We start from the raw sequence: 18,863 nt of genomic DNA, 5'->3' as shown, positions 1-18,863 counted from the left end.
CAAATGGATGTGGTATCCACTCACTTGAAAGCTTTTAGGAATACACAAGATGGTCTAAGTTTCTTTAGTGGGGTTTTTTTGTTTGTTTTGTTTTGTTTTTTTTTTAAATAAAGGGGAGTAAAGTAGTAATAGTTCCTCTTAAAGAGTGTTTCTAAAAGCACAGAGGTAGACTGGGGGTTGAGCTGTGTATATGTCTTGGTAAGCTTGGGCAAGTGTTTCTGATGCTGAATTCTCTAGTTTTTAAGCTAGGAAGATGTGAGCATTGCAGTGTTCCCTTAGCAGTTCTGGTTGGTTTTCATTATGTTCACAATTTAATAGAACTTGTGTGTCTCATTACTTTATCCCGTACTCTGCGCTTGCTGACATCTGACGTTTGGCCTACTTGGATTGATTCCTCCATTAAGTGAGAGGAAGGTTGTGCCTGTTTGACAGTTTAGACGATAAGCTCCATTGGCAGTGATTTGTGCTAAACTGGATTTGAATTGAATTAAGGTTTCCTATTTTTAATTAGGCTTTACATTATGTCTTACAGTTTGGCATTTTCTTCAGCTTTCTCTTGCTGCAATGAGTAAATACCTGTGTGTAATTACTCATTGTGGCCTGTTAGCTGATTTTTATGTTCTCTCAGGAGTCACGCAGAGGATTTGGAGTGTGGGTTTTGGGGGTTTTTTGAGTGCCAGTGCTGGCTAAATATTAAGACTGTAGGTTGACCTCTGCAAGAGATTTCCTGTAGTCTCTAGAAAAGTATTGCCGTAGGCCAGTTTTAAGGATCTCGGAGCCTGAAGCTCAGTCTGCACCTTCACTGGTGCAATTTTAGTCTCTTTCCACATGTTCTTGCTATGAGCTGGTGCTAATGCCACAGGACGTAAGTAGGTTAAGAAAGTTTTGTGCATATCTCATAAGCTCTGTTTAACAAAAATTTCTTCATGCCGGACTATTTCAAAAGTTTTAGGGGGAATCTGTTGTCTTCCAGTGAGTGTGGAAATAACTTTGTTCTGTGGTAGACTCCTTCCGTTTGAGAAAACCAGTGCTCTCTACCATGGTGTTTGGGCCAAGGCAAAGCAACATCTGTGGCACTTCTGTCTGACAGAGACAACTTCAAGGTTAAAACTGGCTATAGATTAGATAACTAGGGTTGAGCTTCAAGGCAAAATCCTGTTTCATGAAGTACTTGAAGGGCAACCTGACCTCTGCAAGAAAGTTTAAAAAAAAAAAAAGAAAAAGATTGGAGCCTGAACATTATCTACCAATTATATTGTACTGGACTCTACGTTTCCTCTGATCTTGCAACATCACAAGAAGTGTGGGAAGCAAGAAATCCTAGTCGTTATCCATTAGCATAACGGGAAGGAAGGTTTAACTGTTCTGACTGCTCCCTGGATGCTGAAATCAGAACTTAATAACAGTTTGTGGTGCTGATTAATTAGAACAGTCAGTCTTACTTGATCCATGACTTAGAAGTTGCTTCAGGTAAGCTAAACACTGACTGTTTAACTTCCTGATTAATATGCATGTGTTTATATTAACCTGCCCTTGTATGTTGACAGGTGATAAGAATCATAGAGCAATTTAGGTTGGAGAGAACTTCTGAGACTGGACTAGATGATCCAGCACTTGTCCAAAGCATGTCCTAAAATGAAGCTGAAACACTGTTATATTTTGCAGTGTTCTTTCTTCAAAATTTGCTGTCCCTGTGGTATATTAAAATACTGAAAATCTAAAAGATTATCAGTGAATTACATATTCAGTTTGTTTAGTATAAAGGTGTGTCTGTCTTCAGGCTTTCTTTCCTCCCTTGGGTTAATGCTTTCAGAATACTAAATGATTGTGGGGCTTGGTTTTTTTTTTTATATAAAAGCTTAACTTTCCTTTTTTTCCTGTTATTGAATAGCTGATGCAGGGTTATACATCTAGTCCTGTTTTTAGTCACTGTTGATCTTTTAGAGTGTTGGAGAGATGGCTTTTGTGTTTCACCCTCTGAAAGTTAATCTAATATTCACCTGGTGGTACTGTACTGGAGACCCTGATGCATACTTTTCTCTCTGTGCCTTGGGAAACCTACAGTGTGAGCTGCTTGAGTTCTCGTCTTTGCTGCTGGGACTGTGTACGCATTTCTATGAAAGGATTTTTTTTAATCCAAACTCTGTAAGCAGTATTAAGAACTGAAAATTGTTCCATACCATAAGAATGCCTTTAATTACCAGATTTGTGAAGCTAAAATCCCTCTTGTTTTTTCCGCAGTCTCATGTACATTGGGGTTTTTTTTGGCTCCATGACAACAAGAGGAAGGATACATGCCGTCATCTACCATAATGCTTATCTGAAAGTAAAAGATGGGGTTTGAGGCCCTTCAAACAAAGAAAAGGCTAGAACCCTGCTCTCCCGCTTCAGGGGTAGATGCTCGGAGCTACTCGTGTAGTCTCCTCCTTGTCCCTGGGTCTAGTATTCAAACCCAAAGGACAGAATTAGGTACTAAAATTCCTGAGAAGGGCTTTGAGCTGTGAATGTTCCCCATCTGCACCCAGCCTGACTGAAGAGCTTGAACACGAAAGATGCGTTTGCAGCTGCATCTGCTTTGGGGGTCGGGGGGTCCTTTGGGCACACTGACACTCGGTGGCTGTGCTTTTGCTACACTGGGTAGGGAGCTCTGGTGCTGCAGGTTTTATGAAATCCATTCCTGGAGCCAGGAAAGAATATAGCAATGTCTAGTGTGCCTGTAAGGAAGTTTTCCTCTTGGTCTGTCTTGGTACCAGAGGATGTAACCCTACAGAGTCACTTCCAGTCAATGTCATTCATTGCTGTCTTAAATGCTGCTTTCTAAAGCTTTCCTGTCTGTTCTGGAAGTTAAAGTGCTATCAACTGGAGTTTGTTTTCAAGCTTGAAACCATGCTGCTCAGATATCTGTTCTGACACTGCTACTCTAAATAATACTCTTCAAAGTGCTCAGACAGCGGTGTATTTGTTTTGATGTGAAGGTAAGAACTCATACCCCCATCTGCTTTTGCATTTCTGCAAGTGTAATATTTGAGGAGTGATGGCATGTGGAAGAAATCATTAGAACTCAGGCAGGGCTAGTATCTGATCTTTTTTCCTGCAGGTTTTCTTGGCATGTTTATCCTTAAAAGTATGTTTTGACAGAGCACAGCAGTTATTGTGCAGCTGACAGTGGATTACAATATTGTTTGTTTAGGATTCAGAAGTCTAGTATTAGATTGCTTCTTGTCAGCAAAGTTCAGGATATACCACATGGTGTTTGCACATGGAAACAGTATGACCCCAGCCCTAGCAGTGGAATTCAGATAAAGTGATACCGTTCTCTAGCTTTTTATTTCTCCAGTAAAAGGCATGAGATTGTATGAGTATAGCTTTATGCTGTAGTTGAATGTGCCTTACCTTTGTGAAAGCAAAGATTTCAGAAATAGCTTGGTGGTATTATACTCTATCTATGGATACACCCAGTATTAAAACACTACTAAAGCAAGAAAATGTATTACCAATATTGAAAGCTCTCAAGTTTGGTTAGTTCAGCCGAAGTGTTTCAGCTTCTTCTATCTAGGATCCCAGTGAGCTTTTGTAAGTGGAAGGACTGCAAATAGTTGAACAAGCAGGACTTAAGCTCCAAAGTCATTTTTAATTAAAGGGTTTCTCTTCTGTGGACTACTCCCACATAGAGGGTTGGAAACTCATAAGTTTCCATGCACAGAATTTTTCCCTTGGGAGGACAACAGATTGGCCACCTACAAAGGATGCAGATATTGCAGTGAAAGCAAACTGCTTCCTCTCCAAGCATGAAAATAAGAGCTGAAAGTTTTGATTGTACTTTACTTTTTGCAATCCAGGTGCAACATGATTTCATTTTACAGAGAAATCCAAACTACTGCTATCTACCATTGCCTATGCTGGTTGCATGCACACAGATGAATTCTCAAGCAATGATAGTAGCTGTTCCAGGTTAAAGTTTAGGCTGGTCAGTATGTCAAGGAGGGAATTGCACTCAAATTCAGGTTGTGGTGAAAACACTTTAAGTGACCTTAATGTGATCTTTAGGTCAGGGGACTGGATTTCTTCTATTGAGAGCAGGTTTAATCCTTTCTTTTAAAAATGTTGCTGAACTATATAGCTTCTGAAAGCAAAAAGAGGAAACCAAAACTTTGTATGGAACATTGTGAAGAGCTTGTTTTTCTCTTATCTGTATGTAGCTGTCATGGTCCATTTGAATCCCTCAAATCTATAGGACAACATAACTCTGTAAATTAAGCTTTATTTTATGATCTCATTAGGAAAGAAAACAAAAAAACATAAGGGCTCAATCCCCTTTTCACAGACTAGTCTAACACGTGAATTCACTAGTTCATCACTTAACTTGTGAGGTTTCTAACTCACAAGTTCTCAAATTTGTAACTGGCAACTGATAACTTGTAACTTGTGCACCTATATAGTTACCTAGCTGACTGAGAGTGCTCCTCCTTTCTCCTCTGTCATGGTGCAGGCGTCCCATGTATCACCAGGAAGCAGGAAAGCCTCAGCAGTCCAGCTGCTGTTGGATCCGCTTCAAAAGCTTTTTGGGTGACCTGACGCATTTATACCTTCCAGCTTGGAAGTTTGGTCTATACTGTTTCCACAAGTTAGCAGATTCTGAAGAAACTACCAGACAAGCAGTATGCATGGATTATGGCTGCAGGAGACAGCAAGCTGCAGAAGATAATGACTGCATAATGACCTTTAGCTCTTTCTGGTCACTGTGTCCTGCCTACGTGTTGCCCTTGCTTTGACCTAATGGTGCTGCTCCCAGCATACATCAGGCCTTAGCGTGAGCTGTGTGTTAGCCAAAATCTGAGCAGGAGTTGAATGAACAGTCACACTAGCTTGTAGACAGTGGAGCTGAAAGTCTCTTCTAGGGGCTCAGGGACAGTCTGGGATCTTCCCATTCCCAGTGGAAGGCTGCTGCTTTGCATTCCTGTGTTTCCCAGTGCCTCCTTTTCAGAGATGTGCAACTGCATCTCTACAGAACATGGCTGTTTCTGACTAGTAATACCCTTCAAGGGACTTCAACATGGGGTACCTTTATGTGCACAACTTATTACTTATGCAAGAACATTTCACTCAAATGATAAAGGCTTGAGCAAACCAGTTCTCCTGGTTTTGAATTAATATTGAGAAGCAGAATCATGAAGTGCAAAGTGCCATTGCAAATTCTGTTACAATGCCTGATTTGCCATACTTGGTTTCTAGCAGATAACAATTAAATTATTGTAACCATCCTAATATATTCCCCATATAGTTTACAATGGACTTTAGTATAAGCTGATCATAACAATTGCATGTGTTGTCTGTACACCTATCAAGCTGCAGGATATGCTTTCAATTATTATATTGCCTTGTTCTGCTCTTGTGGAGGTTGCTCAGCTCTGTCAATGCCAATGGCTGCATTGTTTCCACAGCGGAAGAAAGGAAGGAGAAGGGAGAAGATCATGAAGACTTAAATCAATGTTGGTTTCAGAATCCTGTTGTTTGCATGTTGGACTTTGTTACAGTGCAATCATTTTGTGAGGAAGGATGGTGACACTAGAAGCTGTTTCTGTAACTGAGATGAGGAGAGAAGAAAGCAGGAGGAGGGTTCTTTAGGTGACTAAATTGCCAGGGATTCCTTGGAAAACTTGGAAGTTCACTCATAAAATAATTAACACAAAGATTGTTTGCCCTTAGAATGAAAAAATGCAGTGAAAACCTTAAGAAAAAAAACGCCAGAGGATGGGGATCTTGGCAAATGAGATCAAAATTTTGAGTCATTGGAGTACATCTGTTTTGGGCCACTCCATTTGAGGTGCTTGAAGTGATTGAAGTTGCAGAGCCTGAGGCCTCGGCACTCTGGAAATTAAGGCTGCTTGAACATATGAAACACATAGAAACATGTGCTATGTGAATAACTTTAAATTAGTTGCTATTGAAACTATAGACCTTTATTGTCACCTCTTCAGTAACACAGATGTCCCAAGGACTTGCACGGTTCTGGGTTTTTTTGGGGGAGGGAGAGATGGGGTTGGGGGTGGTGGTGGTTTTGGTTGTGGTTTTGGTTTGGTTTTTTTTTTCCCCCAAGCTGGCTTGCATTACATGCATATGATGTAAAACTCTATTATACTCTGTTTTGCACAGAAAACCAAGAAAACTTGATGTACAACTGTGCTAAAGATGTCCAAACCACACAGAATGTTGAACTGTTCCCCGAGATTGCTAATGCCTAAAACCTTCTTTAGAGGAATGGATACCTTCTCTTTGATAAAGATGCTTAGAAGCACATGGGCAAATTGGACATTGATGTTTAATGTGGCTTTTCAATTTGCTCATTAAAAAAAAAAAGACTTTAATTCTTTTTTCCGATATCTTATACTTACATAATTGGGTTTTTTACTTTAAATGTCATGTTTTGGATGTCTGGACTCGTTAATGCTTTATATTTTGGATAATTTTAGGTTTTTAATTGCTCACTAGCTTAGAGTTCGCAGAAACTTTCTGTGGGTGCTCCCCCTTGAGTTCTTTCCAGGATTTAGATTCCTTGCTAGGTAATTGTGCTTAATAAGCCATTCTGGCTGCCTAGTGTTACCTGGTATTGTACACTTCCATAGCTGCATATCAATAAAGATTAGAAATCCCAGCAACCACTTCTCATTTAAAAGAAAACTGGCCAGGCTCTTTTTGTTAAGATCTGTTGCAAAGTTCTAAATCCTTAACCCTGTTTAACTCATTCACTGCAGCTAATGGCTCTCCAGATGACACAGCCTGTCGTCTGTTTTTATGTGGAGAGGAGGAGTCCACAGAAATGGATACTTCTCTTTTTAAGTTTGGTAAGAAGGAGCAGTAGAAAGTAAAAATGTCCTAATTGGATCTCTGATTTTTTTTTTTTTCTGTTTCAAGAAAGAAATGCAAGCTAGACTTTGTACTTCATAAGCAGTATGATGGTAGCCCAGAGAGTACATGAACACCTGAGCTCTTCACACAGCATTACTGAGCACCCGAGGTGGACTGTATGTTCCTCAGTACCAGTGCCTGGCATCCCAGACATCTTATAATTAAGTTCAGAGACACATGGTAAAGATCCACCATGATAGCAGGAATGATGTTAAAATTCCTTCTGGAGGGACAAGAGTACTCCCCAAAGGCTTGATTAAGTCGCCAATCTTCTGGATGCTTTCCAGGAGCTCTTTAAGCAGATCACTGTTTGTCATTGTCTCCCTAAAAGGCCGTGAAAGGAAGGTATGCTCTGCCCAAGGTGTGTAGGGCACATGGAGAGAGTAGCATAAGATCAGTTAGCATGACAAGCAGTAGAGTCACAATATGCCACCCCTTCGTCCATTGTGTTTTGGTAGGCCCTGTACAGAAATAGGTTAAGGGAGAACTTGAGGGAGGATAATGAGGAGATTTAACCAGTAACTCAGTGGAGTTTCTCTTCTATGCACGTGTCTGAGGTGACTTTCACAAATGAACCATCAAATGGTACTGTTCACTTGGAAAAATATACAAGAAATAAGAGGGGTGGAGATGAGTGTGGCAAGACTTCCTGAATGAAAATAAGTAGATCGCATATGATGTGCTAGAGAAAGGGGAGGGCTTTTTTGCACACTCTGCTTTTGGCAAGTCTGCTGACTCCAGAAAACTGTCCTGACATCATCATTCTGGGCAAATGGACAAGATGGGATTGCTGAGGGTGCAGTGAGGAGGAAGATGTAGTCATTAAGACTTGAGCTGAAAGCCTGTAACTGCATGGTCAGTAATGAAAGGCTGTATCTCAGAAGGTACAAAGTGTAGACAGTGTCTGAAAACATGGGGGGAATCGGTAAGTGGAAAGTGGTGCTGGCTTAAAAATTGTTGTAACAGAGAAAGAAGATAGGAACAGGAAAATGAAAAACTTTTTTTTCTTGCTATATTGAATTTGACCTAACATCCATTTTCCATTGGTATTGCAGACTGTGACCTTTGTTTACTTGCTGTCAATTTTTTGGCATAGAAACCTGTTTTTCCCAAAGAGGTTTTTGCTGGGTCAATCTATGAATGCCATACGTGATCTTTGTAAGACTGCTTCCCAAGGGGAAGCGTGTTTATAGTGATGTTACTCATCTCTACGCTTCTTGCCCCTCCCAGTGAGTTTTGGACCTCTTAGGTGAGTTTTAGCCAAACTTAAGAGAATTAGTAGTTTAGAAAGTATGAAGTTTGTAACAATTCTCCTAAAATTATCAGCTGAATAGAGATACCGAAGTATACTCACCTCCTGAAGGTATTGCATTTCCACATCCATTTTGAGGCAGTGTGGCCAGTTGGCCAAAGCAGTGTAGTCTTAGCTTGGAGCTGGCTGTAGCACCACCACAGCACTGAAAGCAGGACTATGGAAATTAAGTAATGCAATTAGAGTATTTTAGTCTACAAGCTATTGCTGTGCACTACGATCACCTCAGATTTTGCTCCAATAAATAAAATTACCTAAGCTCACAGTTGTCTAAAGAGGGGAGGTACTTAAGTGATCCAGCTGAGTCCTCTGAACAGCATAGAAGAAGCAAAGAAGTTCTTTTGTGCTTGGGGAAACATGGAAGTAAGTATAGCCAAGTGTAAATTTTAGAAAGGGATGGATTCCCCCCGCTCGTTTTTCTTACTTGCTTTAACTGTTTAAAGACTCCTTGTAGAAATATGTTCTCTTCTGTCTTGCAGACTCTTCTAGATTGCCAGGAGAGTGACTTGAATTTTCTTAGATAATGTTTAATGAATAATGTAGCTGCTCTCCGAATAAAGTTTTGAGATTATAATTTTTTACAACCGTTATGTTGAAAGTGCCTCACCTTATTTCTGTTTCAGGAATTGCATTTAATTAGTGAGAGTTCTTTTCAGTAGTCACGTAGTACCATGGCTTTAAACCATATACCTAATTGACTTTTAAAACTTCAGCTAATTCAAATTTAAATAGATAATTTAAATTGTAAGATCTTTTTATTTCCTGAATCTTCCAGTGCAGGCATGGGAGTGGAGAAATGGGCTTATTTGCATGCAACTTTCCCAAAAATGTAGTGGAAGAGGGTGCTGTGTTTTGGTCTATATATTGAAAAGTGGGAAGTATAATAAGGTTTTTGTATGTTTTTCTGAGCTTTATGAAGTTTGCCCTCAGTTCACATTTGGAGTCCAAGGAACACCTCACTTTGACAGCTGTGGCTGTAGTCAAGTGACAAAGCACAGCAAATATTGCATGTGGGCTTGACTGAAGTGTAAAGAACAGATTCAGCTCTACAAAACCAAGAGTTAAGCCAGTTCTCGCCAAAACAGAGCAGATGACCTCATTGCCATTAGTGTAAATATCGGCAATTGCACACAAATGTCTTCAATCAATCCTTCAACTCGCTCTAAGTGTTTGCAGACAATCCGTAAGGGGAGAGGGAAATGTTGAACGGGTGGGGCTGTGTCTTCCTTGAAACCAGCTGAGAGAATGACCTATTTTCTCTCCTTTGAAGCTAGGGCATCTAGAGGTGTAAGGCAACTTTGAAGCAAGCTGTGTGTATTGTAGCTTTCATTTAAATATTTCTCCTACAATGAAATAGCTTGCTTATTCCTCTGCTCTTTGTTTGTTTTCTTGCACTCCCACACAGTATTTAGACCATATTAGAGATGTATAAATATGACTTCCCTTAATGTTGCTGTTGTTAATAAAGTTGTGGTTGCTATTTTTTTCAAATGCTCTATGTGTTTGATACTAATGAAGAACAAATACTTATAGGGCTTTGGAAGACATTACAGTGTAGTAAATGTATGCCTGTTGACTTGAGATGATCAATCACGAGATGTTTGTTTAATGCATATGACTTTTTGGAGCTGTTTGTTACAGAATTTATATGCAGTGCAGTCTCCTAACATATCTGGAAGATGAAAAGTGGTCATCTGCTGCTGAATAAAATGCATCCTAGCTGCTAACTGTCTTAACCTCTGCTGTGCTGCTACCAACTATCCAACCCTTGCTAGAACAGTGGTGAAGCAGTGAGGCTTTCTGGGATGGGTCCGTTCAGTCCTGCCTCTATAGTAGGATTGTGATGTTTCATATTGATAAACTTGTTAGTAGCTGGAATACAGAGTGAGGAAAAAGAGTGCTTTGTGTAAAACCACCTGCAGGTGATACTTCAGTCCTAATCCTGAAACAGACTCAAGGTTGGGATTAAGTGATTAAGCCCGCTTGAACTGGATTTAGACTTGTATCAAAATAAATCCTATCTCAAGAGCTGAAATTAAGCACTGCATCAGATATTGTTTTGATTTGCTGGTGCATATCCTAAATATAATGCTCTTAAGTTTTAAACTGCTGCTTTGAAATTGTCTGACTGAAATCTAGTTAGTGGAAGCAAAGATCCTTCGGACTCTCACTTGAGTGCTATCACCATCTCCAAAATGCCCTTGGGTTTTTGTACTTCAAGTCTGTGTGGAGTTCAGATGCTTTTTATATCTAATCTTGGGGAAAGGAGAGTATTAATTTCAGAGTTGTTGTTCCTGTTGAATTAATTCAAGTGTGAGAGTGTGAAACAAACTTACTGTTAAAAATGCAAGGTTAAGTTCTTAACAGTGACCAAATAAAAAGAACCTGTAATAAGCCATCTGTTTCATTAGCTCACCTGCTAGTTTGTTTTTCTTTCAAATGTTTTGTGGTGATTTGAAAATGTTATGGAACACAGTTGGGCCAAGCCTTGTGGCTTTAAAATTGTGAGTCAAGATACAAGGTGTTACAGGTAGTGATGGGTTCTGAAAGAATTGACACTCCAGCCATCAATTTGTATTCTTGAGAGAGGGTTGGAACTTTGTTTTCTATGAAGGCATGTGAATTTTAGACACAATCTGTGATCATGAAGCTTTCTAGCTACCTCATCTCCTGTACTGCAGCTCCCTAGCTGGTGAGTCCTGTTTTGTGCTGCAGTTAAATCATTGCTAAATAGTATCTTGGGTTTCTTCAGTTTGTTGCCTGTAATCATAAGCCAGCTTAATGAAGCTAATTGATGACAGTGGAGAAAGAGCACCGATGCCTTGCTAATGAATTTGGGGATGATCCTGGTATACAGGTGTGGCCTTCAGCTTGCTTGTTAAAGGTCACTAGGGACAGCAAAGACTTGGATTCAGCTTCTGTCTCTTTTGTTGGCTAGGGAGGAAAAAAAAGGGGGGGGGGAGAGGAAGAGACAGATTGTGCTGAGACCTCTGAGATAGCAGTCACTTGTTTCTGTGTGTCTGAAAAGGAAACAAATTACGTATTGGATAAAGGTGGCTTAGAACAGCAGACAGTGAAAAATCAAGACATGCAAGGGTAGAGATTAAAACATTGTGAGGGAAGAAGATGCCCTGAAGACAAACACACTTCCTGAAGTCAGAGATCAGACTGAGAATTAAAATACTGAAGATAAAAGTATAATTTTCAAAGTGGAAGAATTATTTTAACTATTAACTCACTTGATTGTTGCCATTAATAAAATTTATGACAAAAGTGTGGATGGATTCTTTACTTCCTCTTGTCACTCCCCCACCCCCAAAAGAAAACAAGTTAATAATTCTTTCTGGCCAGTTCTACCAATACAAAGAGAAGAGAGACTTCCAATTTGATTTTTCTGTGCTGTAAAGATTGTAGCTCAAGGAGAGGTGGTGGATGTTCTGTAATTAGGGAAAATATCTATTGTAGCATCCTCTGCTTCAAAACAATGTTTCTTTTCCTCATTTTTTTCCCCCACCATATTGTTAGCTGCATTGCACAAGAAGAAACTGCAAAGCAAGCAACAGCTCCTGGACTAGATAGCTGAGGGTTCTTGGATGCAAGTCAGCTAGTCATTTGTCTGGGAAACTGGGACTTCTGGGGAATTCTAGGTTATCTGGAGGCAAGATCTCTAGCAGCCATTGCTGCTAGAAACAACCTCGTGTAGTGCAGAGTTTGTATAAACTTGCATATTGCTGCTGTCCTCTCACAGGTAGTGTGTGTGTATAGTTTGCATGTGTCTTGGATATCACTTGTGGCATCTGGATTTTGGCCTGTTTCCCACAGACATGTGTTAGACTGTCTTTGGGCCAGTCTCATATGAGGAGAATTCCTTGGTGCTCAAATTCTCTCTCAAGCTCATTCTCAACACTGTCATCTTCATGGTTGTGGGACCTGTGGTTTGTTTGTTTTAAGCAGTGCTTATTATCTCTGAGTGCTCTTCTGGAATAGCAAAAGAGTAACACTCCACAAGAGGAAATTGCTTAGTCCCACTAAAAAATTTGGATGCTACCTCTGTGTAAACACTTTCTTTTCACAGAAAGTTGTATACTGATTTCAAAACCATAACCTGTTCCTTTCTAGTAAAATTTTGTGTGCAGAAGAGTTTCACTTGATAGCTTGACTTGAACCTACCGTGAAAGGTTTTGCCCGTTTATTGATAGGAAGCAGTATATCTTGTAGGATATTGCTCCTTCATCAGTCTAAGGGAGGAGGTAAATACTAGTTAGCTTGGTTCCAGGAGCCAATTCTGTGTTTGCGGTCATCTTCATCTGGAAAATGCTGCTTTGCTCTACACAAGGATTCTTACGGTAGGGAGGATGTGCCAAATGCGTCCCTGTTCACAGTGGGTACTGTCACACTCTTCGGGATGGTTTATAAGCTCTTTCTGGGTAGCTGAACTGGCTTATTTGTATTTAGTTTTGGTTTGTTGTTTTGGGGTTTTTTCTTTTCTTTTTCAGTCAAGCCTGGCTTGCACTAACTAACTTCTTATTAACAGCTTCCAACCTGGGTGAAACAAGCTGCCTTTTTGTTCGGAGCCCTACCTGGTGTCCTAACAGGGAAAGGCGTGGAGCACAACTTGGCCATAGCGCACAGAGAATGAATGAGAAATAAAGGGAAAGTGCCAAACTCTAGAGGATGTTTGGTTATAGCTAACTATGAATAAAAGTGTGCTCACTTTTAAGTATACTAAACAACATGCTGATTATTTGTTGGGGGAAACAGGAAGTTACTGAAGTGGTTGGTCAAAATTCTCCAGTTGGCTTCAGCTGCAGCAGGATTTTAGCCCTGATTTGAGGTGCATGCTGCTTTCAGATGCTGTGAACCTTCTAAAGATTAGAAATGAGCTGAAATCAACATCTTAATTTTAGCTCTAAGGGTTTCTCATGACTTAACACTTATGTCAAGGATAGATAGGTTTTGCAAGTATCTGCTTGAAATATCTCTTTTTCTTAAATACAAGAAAAGCCCTTCACACTTCATCAATTCTGCTGGTCTTCTGTGAAGTTGCAGCCTTTTTGTAGTTTGTAAATGAGCTGTGAAGAGGTAGCCAAATAGTAGCATAGATGTGTGTGTGTATATGTGCATATATACTGGATTTTTCTTTACACTTAAATATCTGAAAGAGCGAAATATCATCAGCCAATTAGGATAAAAGCAGAATTGGGGGAAAATTTGGTCAATGCGTGGCAAACAATGTAATTGAGGAGGCTTCAGGCAAGGTAGGGGAGAACAAAAAGCACATGGGAGAGAGTTGGGGAGAGGAAGTAGCTGGGGGATACCACATTTCCGATGCTTGGTTCCAGTCAGAAATATCTGTCACTATGGAGCTGATCACTGAACAACTAGGGGGGAAGCTGTGATCAGAGGCATGCTTTGGCTTGTGTGCCTCTCCTCAATAAATTAGCTTTGCATTCCTGTTCCCAGTCGTTGCTAAAATAAGAAGTTATGCATAAGGTGAACTAGTTTTGAATTTATGGGACTGTGAAATCTCAGGTGAGCTTCTTTCCCCCCAACCGTTTCCATTGGCTTCAGAGAGAAATTTGTATGGTATTGCAGATAAGGGTTATTTTGCCTTCTCTATCGGAAAAACACAATGTACACTCTGGACACAAACTTGAGGTTGAAAAATGTATTTGGGACTGTCAGAATGGCCCTCAGTGGAAAGGCAAAGAAACTATTAATGGGACATGAGTTAACTATCAGCAAATAAAGAACTGAATACACATGAAGGAAAACCAAATGCTAACAAAAAGGTTTTATAGAGTTATAATTGGGAAGCAGAGATAGAGATACAGCCAAAAGGTTTTCTGGTTTTCAGACCTTTCTGTAAACTTCTACTGCACAATCCTAGAAACCAAACCAATCCTAGATTTATTTTTATTTCTTATTACCAATTAGCTTTGCTTAGAAATATAATGAGACACAGTGATTTCACCACATAGATATTACACTTCTGATGTCTGTGTGTTCTGTTTTTAGTGACAGGTGCCTCAAAGAATCCCATTAGCACTTGTGGGGCAGGCACTCAGTCCTTTAATTCAGCCCTGCATATTGGTCTGACGGAAGCACATACCACAGGCTGCTTTTATTGGTTCGCTATCACTATTCAGTCTATTAAAACTATTTGCCCTGTAAGAAATGAATGGAAATATTTCCCTTGAGCTCGGACTGTTTCAGAGACACTTTGTTCAGATCACCTGCTGCTTTGGTGAATGTTGTTTTCAAAATTGGAAGTGTCAGCAAATATTTCTTTATTAACTAATGACTCTCTTTAGTATTTTTATTTAGTGTTTTGGCATTGTTTTTTTTCCTAAGATGGACAATAGGAAAACAGATGACCAAAACTGATCTGCACTGAACATAAGACTGTACATTGTGTGCTGACTGGGGGGGGGGGGGGAATGCACTTGCTGGCTTGCTAAATTGAGATAATACTTTGAATGTTGACAGACAGAAAAACAATTAGAGCTGTCGGATTCTTTGCTGACGTGTGTGTTGTCACATGGAGAGATGGCTTGTTTTGTGCCAGTAAATCTGAACTGTTCAACTCTCAGCAAGATATTAAGTTAATTAATAAAGTTCCTTATGGCTGGGCTTGGAATGTGAGGTCTGTTTATTTGTGAGGTCCAGGAATAAACAACGGAGGTCACTGGTGGGGCCTGTTAGGTGTTTTCTTAGTCACTGTTATATTACAGGCTAGCAAAAGACTTTCTTCTGCCTAGTTTATTGGTACGTTAAAACAGTGTTACCTGACTAAAGTGTTCTCGTATTTGTACACTGTTAATACTTGTGCAGATAGTAGTTTTCTTTGAAGTATGTAACTTCATGTGGGAAAATGTTTATTATAAAACTTCTCGACCTCTTTGGGTTTTCAGGTGCTTACTCATGTCTCAAAAGTCTCTCTTTCTGTATACATGGCTATTCTTAAAAGTTACCACTTTTTTGTTGATTAATTATACAAGCATATTTGAAATCTGGTTTTACTTATACATTTGGACTTACTCACGTTTCTTTTGTTTTTTAAGTGGGTACTTTTGGACAGGGATTTTGGTGTGTATGTGCTGGGCTGACTTTACAAAAGACTTGACTAGTACTTCTCCACTAAAGCTTGTCCTCTGGCTGTGGTGTGACCCCTGTGGCTCTAGCAGGCTTTGAGGTGTGTTGCTGATGACTGCCACAGCTTGTCAGGTGGAGATCAGTGTCGACTTTTATCAGCTGCTGAATGAAGTATTTGGTTGTAGAAGGGAAATCAGCTCCCACTCTAGCTTGAGGGCTGCACTAGTACGTCTTTTTTGATGCAGAAAGAGGTGTTCACCAGGAGAAGGCAGCTCTGATTAGACTGTAAACATGAACTGTACCAAGTATTTGCTTAGTTTTCCCTGCACTATTTCTGCCTCCACATGCAGTTCTGTTAAATCCATCAGCATCATCAGATTCCATGTTTCTTGTGTAACCCTACCCTGCTTGTCTTCACTAATCTCCTCTAAATAACTTTCAGATTTCTTTTACTCTGTTCCTGTGTTATCCATTTTCCTGGTACTTAATTCTTCAAAAATATTGTCTTTAGTTTTATCACTTTATCCATATTGAATTACCTGAATACATTAGCTTCTTCTCTCATATTATCGTGGTTTATTTTTCCTTTATCTGCTTAAATAACCCAGCTATCTCATTAGGTTTTGTTTTTAAAGAAAAATCATCATTATTGGTGGTTGGGTTTTTGTTTCAGTGTTAGGGGGAGGTTTTATATTTTTAAAACAAAAATTCTTTGAAATTTTGAAATTCAGCATCTCAGCAGTTCCAGTTAGAAATTAAGTTTTGTGAGCCATGATGCCAGTGGATCTGTTTATGCAGCCCCTGGAAAAGCTGAACTCATAGCAAAAACACTAGAGTTCAGATCAGTAATTAATCTAGAAGTTAATAGATAAACATTGAACAGCTCGACTATTGGTAACAAGACAGCAGAGGGCAAATGGCTGATTGCTAAGTCCTAATCTAGCTCCCTAGGTCTCTTATTTTATTTCTGCGCTTCAGAGTTTTTCTGCACTCAAATGCCAGAAGGAGACTTTTGGATTCATGGGGTTTCTTTGTTTCAGAAAAAAGCAACCCCCGACTGGTTGGTTGGTTTGTTTGTCGTTGGGGTTTTTTTTCATTTACAAACTTGGGGTATTTTCTTTTTTAAAATGAAATTGGAAGCTAGTATACCATATTAGCTGGTAGGAGTGGCGTTATTTCAGCAAAGGCAGTAGAACCATGTTTGAAAGTGAGAAGTGACTAGACTAGACAGTAGGGCTTGACTTTTGGTTTAGTGTCATTGGAGTGCCTATGGAAAAACATCAGCACATTAGCTGAAGTGTTTCCTTACAGAACCAGCGCTGTGTTGGCAGGGGTTAAACCACTACTACACCACTTTCCCTGATGCATCTCTCTGTTTTAGAGAAAGAGACAAGCAAACATCTGCTTACTTTCCTTTCTGGGTTTTCCAGCATAAGTACTAAATGCACAGGTATGTTGGGACTAGGAGCCTTCAGCTGCTTCTTTATGGAGAGCAAGGCTGGACTCTCATGGATGGCTGTAATTAAAAATGTTTCCCCCTTGTTTTGCTATGCCACCACCTGCTAGGAATTACTGAACAAACACTGAAAGCATCTATAACCAGTCCCTTGAGACATCCAGGCAATATGTAAAGGAAGAGGGGGCACCTGTTAGTGGAAACTGTTATGAGTTTAGTCCGGAGCTGTTTGTTTAATGCTATTTCTCTTGGTGCTCTTTTTGTAATAACTTTTAATATTTTAGGAAATAAACTGTAATGAAACTTCTGGTGTGTCAACGGAATGGGTAGACATTGCTAAAGCATGGGGTGTTTGATTCCTGTTATTATTTTTAAAGAAAGGAGGCTGTGTTGTCTCTTCAGCTTAGTAGATGTTAAGGTGAATTTGTTCAACTTTTTACATTGGTAACGCCTCACTATAAACACCAGGATTTTTCTCTCTTCTAGCTGCTGAGAGAAGTCTGCTGCATTATCTCTGGTATAGCTGCAAGTATGACTTGACTGACTTGCATTCATGGCTCTTGGATGATCTGGTGAACCATGGAGCTCAAAGTATGGGTGGATGGAGTCCAGAGAATTGTGTGTGGGGTCACCGAAGTCACAACATGCCAGGAAGTTGTAATAGCCCTTGCTCAGGCTATTGGTAAGTACCTCTGTCAGCTGGGTGTCTGGGAACTGGGGTGAAGATTTTTTTATGATGCTGAATTGAGGGGAGGTGGGGGTTGCACCGAGTTATCAGTAGAGCATGAACATATAATGCACAGTGCAGTGTAAACTTGCAGCCTTTGTTTTTGAACCTGCTAGAGAGATTAAAAAGAAAGAAAAGAAACACTTTGAAATCTATACATTTTCATTCACTACAAATTTTTTCTCTAAACAATAATATGCTGCTATTTGTCATTGTAAATACAGCCTGGACCAAAGAAGGGACTAAACTGTCAATGTTTTGAGTACCAAAGAAATACAAAACAGTGCAAAATAACTGCTTGGCTTTCACAAGCTAATGATGTTCATTGAAATTACGCACGTTATAAATATCCCTAGCTATATTGGGAATAGTATAGATCAATGAAATAGATCCTTCAAGTTCTCCTCTTACTCCTGCAAGCCACATAACTCAGTACTAATGAAAGGGTAACTTGAAGTCTGTTCAGTGTTAGCTATTTGCTGAACAGTTCAGTGAAAAAAAAATTAAAAATCCTTCAGGCTCCTCTACAAGAAAGAGCATTCCTTCAGTCTTGTTAGATCTTTCTCAGTGATTGAGAGCATCCTTATGAATAAGCCTCAACTTCATCCCTTCAGTGCTTCCTATGCTGAATCTTATTCTTTGCTAAAATTTTATAATTGGCTTCACATACTATTTAAATTTAGGCATTAAAACTTATGTCTTACCTAAAATTAAATTCATAATTTAAGGGCCAGCTTTTGCATTTTTCAGTATTCCAACCATTTTGAAAGATTATATTAGCAGTCTGACTCGATTGCAAAATAATAATTTTCTAATAAAAAACAACTTAGGGCCATGAATGTCAACTAGATACTCTACCTGTAAGCATGAAGTCAATTTCTCTGAATTTGTGATGTTTGTTTATTTAAATGTGTACTTCTGAACATCATTTCCATATACTTTCATCTGATTGAGTAGAAGACTGGCACTTTTTTATTTTATATCTTAAGGGGATTGAACACGATGCTAGCATGTGTATATTCTTATCTATATGCATCAAATACCTTTTAAAGTTTCATTTTAAAATTGTAGAAAGTCAGTATGTCTCTAAAATCTTTATTTGATGGTTAACTGTTAAGTGTGCTTTTGCTGTTTATATTAGTTGCAGCTTTTCATTTAATGCTAATTGGTTTATGAATTGCTTGCTTCCATATCTCATTTTCTGCCTGTAGGCGTTTTAAGGCACAATTATGTTAGCACGATTATTTCCTAGCAATGATTAAGAAGTGTTACATATTTAGAAAAAATAAACTGCTTGTGATAGACTTCTGTTCTTTACTTTGCTTTCAATATCTCTCATCCTGTTTCCTTTGCCTCCTCCCACAAAA

General features: G+C 39.4%; 1 protein-coding gene across 3 annotated transcripts in view; it reads left to right on the top strand.

Annotated features, from left to right (window-relative positions):
* RASSF8 (Ras association domain family member 8) overlaps window positions 1-18,863 on the top strand; it is an 87,838-nt gene that overhangs the window by 51,100 nt on the left and 17,875 nt on the right. For all 3 annotated transcript variants that reach the window (XM_049821858.1, XM_049821861.1, XM_049821859.1), the window contains exon 3: window positions 17,256-17,451. In XM_049821858.1, the coding sequence (XP_049677815.1) occupies window positions 17,349-17,451 (103 nt within the window). In that variant the 5' untranslated portion in view covers window positions 17,256-17,348. The remainder of the gene's footprint in view (window positions 1-17,255; window positions 17,452-18,863) is intronic.

The sequence above is a fragment of the Accipiter gentilis genome, chromosome 18 (assembly GCF_929443795.1).
Source record: "Accipiter gentilis chromosome 18, bAccGen1.1, whole genome shotgun sequence".
NCBI lineage: Eukaryota > Metazoa > Chordata > Aves > Accipitriformes > Accipitridae > Astur > Astur gentilis.
Note: the sequence above shows the minus strand (reverse complement) of the source record. Positions and strands in the feature narration are given on the sequence as shown.